An 8,041-nucleotide genomic window follows, 5' to 3' on the forward strand; every position below is an offset into this window, starting at 1 on the left:
CCACTGACCCCTCCAGTCCTGGCTCCCCCTCCTCCCTCAACCCCCTCCTGGGCTCCCCCTGGCCCCCCCCAGCCTCAGCTTCCCCTTGAGCCCCCAGCTCTGGGGAGGGGGAAAATCTACTCCCCAGCTGTCCCACAGTCCCCTGCCCCGCATCTCTCCGCGGGCTCGGGTGCCCTCAGGCGGGTAGCTGCCGGTTCCGCGACGGCGGGTGGACAGACAGATCCCAGCTCCGGAGTGGTTCTGGCCGGGGTGCTCAGAGGCTGGAGAGCCACTTGCACAGGAGAGACAGTGAACCGGGACTCCTGGGTTCACTCCTGGGGCAGTGGGGGTCCCGCTGGGACTCCTGGGTTCGATCCCCGGTTCTGCCTCTGACTCACTGTCTTTCCACCCCTCTGGGCCTCAGTTTCCCCCGGGTGTGGGGATAACCAAGCCAGGAGAAGGGCAAGGTTTAGACAGACTCAACCCTGTGGTGTTGGCAGGGTCCAGCCTGGCCTCAATGCCCCTCTGAAACAGGAGCCCTCTGTTTGGAGGGCTGCTTTGACCCCCCCATCTCAGTCTGTATCTCACCCTCTTGCCAAGGTCTCTGGGTGAGGGTGTAGCAGCGTCCCTGAGCTCTCAGCGGGATGATGCCGCTCAGTCCTTGGGAGAGCAGGGGGCAGTTATGGTCTCGGCCGCCCCCGGCTCACCCCCGTACCTACCTCGGGTCCCCGCAGGCATGGCCTTCGCCCTCCTGGCCTCCGTGGCCCCCGTTTATGGGCTCTACACCTCCTTCTTCCCTGTCATCCTTTACATGCTCTTTGGCACCGGGCGCCACATCTCTACTGGTGAGTGGGCTGCTGATGCCCAGGGCTCAGCTGGGTGAAATGGGCGGGGGGGATCTGGTTCCTCGGGCATTGCGGAACCAGCAGCCTGTTCCCATGATAGTGCAGGCGTAGAGGGGAGCGGGGTGGAGATCCCCATAACCAACCAAGGGGCTGAACAGGGCCCCACCCTGATTGGTGCCCTCCCAAAGCTAGGAACGTGTGGCTGCCAGCTGTGCCCTCCCCCAGAGTGGTGGGGGTGGGGGGTGTCTGTGTGGGGTGGGACGCAGGGGGGCAGAAATCCATGGGAGATGGGGCTAGAGACACTGGGGGGGGATCTGTGCATGGGGTGGGCACTGGAGGGGCAGAGGTGGGGGAGAGCAGGTGGCACTGTCTGGGCAGGAGGGCAGGCCTCCCAGGGGGCAGCTGGGCAGAGCTCAGGGACCGTGTCTCCCTTCCCTTCCCCAGGCACCTTTGCCGTGGTGAGCCTGATGACGGGCTCCGTGGTGGAGCAGCTGGTGCCCTGGCCCCTGGAGCCCAACGCGACCAGTGCGGAGCTGGCATGGGTGGAGGAGCGGCGCATTGGCGTGGCTGCTGCCATGGCCTTCCTCGTGGGGCTCCTCTTGGTGAGTCCGTGCCTGCCAGGCTGCCACAACCTGGGGCAGGGACCCTCCCTGGAGATAGTGGGAGTGGGGAAGGGGGACAGGGCATGGATGATGAGAGGGGAGTGGGGCAGGGATCCATTGGGGAAGGGGAGTGAGGTGGAGATCCATGGGGGGGGGAGAGGAGGGATCCATTGCAAGAGGGGAGGGGAGGGGAGGGGAGTGGGGCAGGGACCCATCATGGGGGAGAGAAGGGAACCTGGGGGAGAGGAGTGAGGCAGGGATCCATCTGGGGGCAGGAGGGACCCTGGGGGGATCCATCATGGGGGGAGGGACCCTGGGGGATCCATAGTTGGGGGGAGAAGAGGGTGGGACCCTGGGGTGAGGGCAGGCAGCAGGGATCCATTGGGGGGAGGAAGGACTGTGGGGATCCATCATCAGGGGGCAGAGGAGGGACCCGGGGGGCAGGGAGTGGGGCAGGGATCCATTGTGGGGAGTGGGGAGAAGGGACCCCAGGGGGAGGGGAGAGGGACAGGGATCCACTGGGGGAGGAGGGACCCCAGAGGGATCCATTGGGGAGGAGAGGAGGGACCCCGGCATTGTGCCCTGCAGCAGGCACCGCTGATATCCCCCTTCCCCCAGCTGGGGATGTTTGTGGTGCAACTGGGCTTCCTGGCCACCTACCTCTCGGAGCCCATCGTCAAGGCCTTCACCAACGGGGCGGCCCTGCATGTCCTGGTCTCCCAGCTGCCCAGCCTGCTGGGCCTGGCCCTGCCTCGCCACACTGGCTCTTTCACCATCTTCAAGGTGTGTCCGGCCCGGGGAAGTGGGGAGGGGGGGAAGAGCATGGGGTGGTGGTGAGAGAAGGGGGGGAAGGGAGGCGGAATGGCAGGGGAGAGGAGCTGGGATCAGGCCCCCTCGCTGCATAACGTGCCCCGTGCTGCCCCCAGACGCTGGCATCAGTGGCGCAGGCGCTGCCCCGGACTAACGTGGCTGAGCTGCTCATCTCCGCCCTGTGCCTGGCCCTGCTGGTGCCCATCAAGGAGATCAACACGCGCTTCCGGAGCAAGCTGCGGACCCCCATTCCAGGGGAGATCGTGGTGGTACGTACCCCTGCGCAGGCCGGATCTGCCCGTCCCGTGCGCCAAGCGGCGTGAGGAAGAGCCAGGGGTTGGGGGAGCGGGGGTCTAGCAGAGGTGGGTGACAGGCCACGGGCATGGGAGGGTTGGTGCCACCCTGGGTGGTGTAACCTGCCGGTTTTCGCCAGGTGCTGGCGGCCACCGGCGTCTGCTTTGCCTCCTCCCTGGACACGCGCTATGACGTGCAGATAGTTGGCCACCTGCCAGCTGGGTAAGGAGTCCCCAGGGCCCCCTGCCCACCCTCTCAGTGACATGCCACGGGGGCAACCTCCAAAGCTGCGTCCTCCGGGACCTGGACCAGCGCAGCCCCTCTTGTCCCGCCCGCCCTGGTGACTGCCTCTGTCTCACTCAGGTTCCCGCAGCCCCGGCTCCCGGCCCTGCAGTCGCTGCCCCAGGTGCTGGGGGACACGGTGGCTGTCGCTTTCGTGGCCTACGCAGTCTCTGTGTCGCTGGCCATGATCTACGCCGAGAAACACAGCTACACCATCAACCCCAACCAGGTGTGTAGGCCACACTCAGGCTGCTGCCGGAGGTTGGGGGCAGGAGGGGGGTCACGGCCTGACCTGGCCTGGCCTTTCTATTGCCAGTGGCTGCCCAGGGCCCTGTGCCCAGGATCGGGCCCTCCCCAGCTGGCATGCCCCAGTGTCTCACCTGGCCCTGGAGTGTCTGAGTTCCCTCCTGGCTGGTCCCTGGAGCCCTGACCTGTCTCCGTCCCCGGCCACAGGAGCTGCTGGCCCATGGTATGTCCAACCTAGTCTCTTCCCTCTTCGCCTGCTTCCCGAGCTCGGCCACCCTGGCGACCACCAACATCCTGGAGAGCGCGGGCGGGCACACACAGGTATGTGGGCATGGATGGGGGGGAGGGGGGCTGCAGAACTGGGGAGAGACAATGTGCACTGGGGGTGGGGCCATGAGGTGTGTGGAGGGTGAGCTTCTCATGCTCCCTAGCTAGTGGGGTCTCTCCTGCAGCCCTGGCTGGCTCATGTAATGACTTTGCCAGGTCTCAGCTTGGTGAGTAGTTGGCCTGTGTGGCTGGGCACAATCAGAACCCTCCCTTCTGCAGACGCTGGGCAGAGGAGGCTGGCACTGAGGCTTTGAGTGGGGCATGAAGGGTGGGGAGGGCTTCCTCTGTGCTGCCCTGCATCCCCCGCAGGACCCAGCGCTGGCCTCACGCCTGGGCAGAGCCTGCCTGCTAACCGGCCCTCCTCGTCTGCAGCTCGCTGGCTTCTTCTCCGGCGCGGTGGTGCTCATGGTTCTCGTGTGGCTCGGACCCCTCTTCCGCTACTTGCCCAAGGTGAGCTGGGGGCGTGCGCGTGACCTGGGCGAGGGCTGGTGCCCACCTCCCTCATCCCTTGGGGGGTGCCAGGCCCAATGCCCCCTCCCCATTGGGCACCAACTTCCCTTGTGTGCTGGTGGGATCCAGCCTGGGTTGGGGAGGGGCTGCTGGACGATGGCAGACACCCCACTTCCTCCTACCAAATGGCTGGCTGCCCCTCCCCCACTGGCAGCTGCCCCCCGCCCCCCAGTGACTAGCTGGCTCTTCCCCTCCCCCACCTCACCCCACCCCAACCATCCTGGGAAGAGCTTCCTCCCTTGGCACCAGCTAGCACAGGGCAGAGGCTGGCAGCTCACCGCTCACACCCCTTCCCCCCCCCCCCCACAGGCTGTCCTGGCCTGTATCAATGTCACCAGCCTGCGCCAGATGGTCCTGCAGTTCTGGGACTTGCCCGAGCTCTGGAGGATCAGCCGGATTGACTTCGTAAGCAGCTGCGCCTCCCCTGACTCACCTGTCCCCGGGCGGGGCGGGGCGGGGCAGGCCCTGAGTTTGGTGCCGGAGCCAGGCATGCCACTGCCCCAGGGTACGGGGTGGGCATTGCCAGCTGGCCCAGCCCTCCGAGAGCTGTTCCCGGCCTGCCCCACCCACTGAAATCAGCCAGACCAGCAGACTGGGGCCCAGTATGTGCCAAGTCCCCCAGAGGCAGAGTTCTCCGGCCCCTGGGGCACCAGCCGCGATGGACCCACAGCGTGATCAGGGCCGTGCTCCTTGGTTACTAGCATTAGGGGTTTTTTGGTGACCTAGAGATGCCCCATTGTGCCAGGGCAGTGCCTGGCACACAGCGAGACTGTCCCCGAACTCCCATTTGAACTAGACGAGGGGTTGGCGGCACGGAGAGGGCAGAGGCTGCAGCACAGCAGGGCTGTGGGCCTAATACCTGGCTCTCCAAGTCCCCACTGGGTACCCTACCCACTAGACCACGCTCCTCCAGAGACTTAGGGTAGATTCGCCCCTGGTGTAACCTCACTGGGTCCTGTATGTGTGACCAGCGAGTGCATGAGCCCCAGGAGGACCAGCTGGCTGGACACCCCCCTTCCCCGTCTCACCTCTGACCCAGCATTCTCGTTCCAGGCTGTCTGGGTGGTCACCTGGCTGGCTGTGGTGGTGCTGAATGTGGACGTGGGCCTGGCTGTGGGGGTCGTGTTCTCCATGATGACCGTCATCTGCCGCACGCAGAGGTACCGGAGCGCCAGGTGCCCGGCCCTGACCCCCGGCGGGGCTCGCTTCCTGGGAACCTGCAGAGCCAGGAAGCTGCATCCGGCTCTGGCATGGGCTGGGGGGCAGCTCTCTCTGCCCCCTGCTCCAGGCACAAGCCCCCAAGGAGCTGGCCATGGCTGCTTGGAGACCTGGTTATCAGAGGAGGAGGAAGACGGGGCCAGGGTTCTGAGGCAGGAATCTGCCTTCCCAGCTGCTGTCCCTGTCTCTGGCCAATGCCCTCCAGCTGGGACCAGTGCCGGCCTGGCCTTGGCATGGCCAGACACCTCCCCACCTGATGCGCCTTCCTCTCCCACAGGGCTGAGTGCATGGTGCTGGGCAAAGCGGCCAACACGGAAATCTACCGGCCTCTCCAACGGCACAGCAAGGTACAGGTGCTGCAGGGACTGGCTGCAACCTGTGAGTGCTGGGGAGTGGGGTACATTGGAAAGGATGTGGGGTGGGAGGGGGCTTGCCCTGGGCTCCATTCGGATGGCACCCAGACTGGCCTGCATAGGGGGGTGTCCGTGTCCTGAGAGGCAGGGCTGATCTCTCAGCCCTCTTCCGCACCCTCATGGGGCAATTCAACATCCAAACCCCCCTCTCTGTTTGGGGAGGGCAGACACCCATCGGCAGGGCCTGCCTCCCAGGCTGCTACCAGTGCTCTGTCCCCCCCAAGTGTTTTGAGATCCCCGGCGTGAAGATCATGGCTTACCACGCCCCCATCTACTACGGCAACCGCGACTTCTTCCGCGAGACGCTGAGCCAGCTGCTGGGCTTGAGCCGGCTGAAGGGTGGCCTGGGGGAGAAGGCGCCACAGGCCGTGGAGAGTGGGGCCAAAATGAGCATCAGCACTGTGGTAAGGGAGCCAGTGGAGATCTGGGGGGCTGCAGGGGCCCCAGGATCCTGGGTGAGGGGCTGCTTTCCCCGGGGTCCCCCCACCAGCAGAACCCAGCTGCCAGCATGTCTCTGGAGATGCCCAGCCCTGGTCTAGCAGCAGCCTCTCCCCACCACCCTGCCCCTGCTGTGGGGTTGCCTTGCCCTCCCCACTGGGGGTGGGACTTAGCTTTGGGCTGGAGGTGGCAGGGGGTATCGGGGGCGGGGGGAGGGAATCCAGGCAGGCCCTGGGCAGGGTTTCTGGTGACCACAAAGATGGCATTAACTGGCTTGTTTCCCTCAGGAAAACTGTGTCCCCAGCTCTGTGCCCGATGGGGGAGCCAGGTGCCTCAGCTCAGGTACACAGGGCCCACCGCAGCTCCCATTCCCTGGTTTGGGGTGGAGGCGTGCGCTGGTATGGGAGGGGGCCGGCATCTTGTCACAGGTCCCAGCAGCCCAGGTGGCACGCAGTGGTCCCCTCGTGGGCTGGGGGGGGGGCTGTGGAGGTGGATCCTCCTCGGGGGGAGAGGGGGTGTCTCAGCAGAGTGGCAGCCCTCGAGTCTCCCAGCCCCTGCCCCTCTGTAGGGAGGGGTCTCACTGGCAGCTGTGCTCCGTGGTGTGGGGGCCCATTTGGCTGGGATCACGGGGCCCAGACCCTGTGGGTGTCTCCACAGAGCCACCCCATCCTCAGGCCGGGTGTCCATGCAATCACCCCCTCCGCTCTTTCCCGGGCAGGTGCCACTGGCAGTATCCAGGCCGCCATCCTCGACTGCAGTGGGATTGTCTTCGTGGACTCCGCCGGGGCCCGGCTGCTCATTCAGGTACCTGGGGTGGGGTGGCCCTGATGGCAGGTGGGAGGCGGGGCTGGGATGTGGCTCCGCCCACTCCTAGAGATGCCAGCCTGGGCTCTCCTTGCCTTGCAGATGTGCGTGGCGTGCCAGAAGGCTGGCATCTGCATGAACCTGGCAGCATGTAATGGTGAGTTGGGGGGTGTCCCCCTGCTCCTCTCCCAGCCCCCCAGCGCTCCGCCGGGGGTGCTGGGCTGAACCGCATCTCCTCCTTTTGCTTGCTGCAGGCGAGGTCCTGGAGACGCTGACCAGCAGTGGCCTGGGGCAGCACCTCTCCCCACAGCAGGTGTTTGTGACGGTCCAGGACGCCCTCGCCTACATCACGCAAACCACGGTGAGGGGGCTGGCGCAGGGGTTCCCCTCTAGGGGGTGCCAGTTCTAATCTGGCTCTAGGGCTGGCAGGGGTCTGCCCCCTCTGGGGACACTGGCTCTGATCCAGCCCCAGGGTGGGGGGAACTGGACTGGCCAGAGGGCTGGGAGTGGGACATGAAAAGCCCCCCACACCCGCCATCCATCTTGGATAGAGCCCAGCAGGAACTGACATCTCCAGCTTGTGTGGAATGGGTGGGGTGTAGGGACAGTGCAGTGCCCCCAAGGAGGGGGGGAAGACCTGGGCTCCCCCACCCCATTCTTGTAGGCCAGCTGGCTTTGGCGGGGGCGCTGGGGGCAGAATGTGACTCATGCTCAGAATTCACGCTGCTCTTTTTCACCCCCCCCCCCCCAGGAAAAAGTGGCTGAGAAGAATCCGCCAATCTGGGTGTAGGGGCCCTGCTACAGGACTGTGGGCACTGCCTAGCCTGTAGGGCCCCTGGGACCAGCCTGGCTCTTGGGCCATAAAAGCAGGTTGATCACCAGGTGCTGTGAATTCCAGCTCTGCCCACAGGGCCAACCGGGACCAGGGGGCCAAGGAGCTGTTTGCAGACCACAGAGCCGGGATGGGGCAGTTGCCTGCTTCCAGGATGGATGGAGCCTCCTGCCCCAGGTCTCCAGGGTGGACTGACCTACAACAAGCGGCTCCCAGGTGGGGGGCAGCAGCAGCGCAGGGCAGAGGGACCTGGCTGGCTGCACGCAGGCAGGGCTGGTGCTGGCTGGGAAGCAGAGGGAGGCAGTCTGGGTGCAAGTGGAGGCAGTGGCCTGTCTGCCCTTGCAGGCCCCCAAAGGATGCTGGGTTCCTTCCTTTCCCAAGACAGTTTTGGGGGCTGGCCCTCTACAGCTGGGAAGAGCATTCTGTGGGGCACTGGCATTC

General features: G+C 65.6%; 2 protein-coding genes across 4 annotated transcripts in view; one reads left to right on the top strand and one right to left on the bottom strand.

The window, feature by feature from the left end:
- Positions 1–8,041, bottom strand: part of DCTN2 (dynactin subunit 2) — a 350,710-nt gene that overhangs the window by 178,213 nt on the left and 164,456 nt on the right. The gene's annotated exons all lie outside the window — the stretch shown is intronic.
- SLC26A10P (Solute carrier family 26 member 10) lies at positions 710–7,924 on the top strand. Of its 2 annotated transcripts, XM_032770098.2 has the most exons (17): positions 710–824; positions 1,269–1,426; positions 2,045–2,209; positions 2,353–2,505; positions 2,670–2,752; positions 2,894–3,041; positions 3,266–3,379; positions 3,758–3,835; positions 4,205–4,300; positions 4,949–5,055; positions 5,391–5,460; positions 5,751–5,930; positions 6,252–6,306; positions 6,683–6,768; positions 6,871–6,925; positions 7,023–7,129; positions 7,520–7,924. In XM_032770098.2, the coding sequence occupies exons 1-17, from the start codon at positions 716–718 to the stop codon at positions 7,556–7,558; spliced, it is 1,803 nt and encodes a 600-aa protein (XP_032625989.1). In that variant the 5' UTR covers positions 710–715; the 3' UTR covers positions 7,559–7,924. The 2 variants fall into 2 exon arrangements, with proteins under 2 accessions (XP_032625989.1, XP_032625991.1); XM_032770100.2 differs by lacking the exons at positions 6,871–6,925; positions 7,520–7,924 and having other exon boundaries at positions 711–824; positions 7,023–7,124.

This window comes from Chelonoidis abingdonii, chromosome 26 (genome assembly GCF_003597395.2).
Source record: "Chelonoidis abingdonii isolate Lonesome George chromosome 26, CheloAbing_2.0, whole genome shotgun sequence".
Taxonomy (NCBI): Eukaryota; Metazoa; Chordata; order Testudines; family Testudinidae; genus Chelonoidis; species Chelonoidis abingdonii.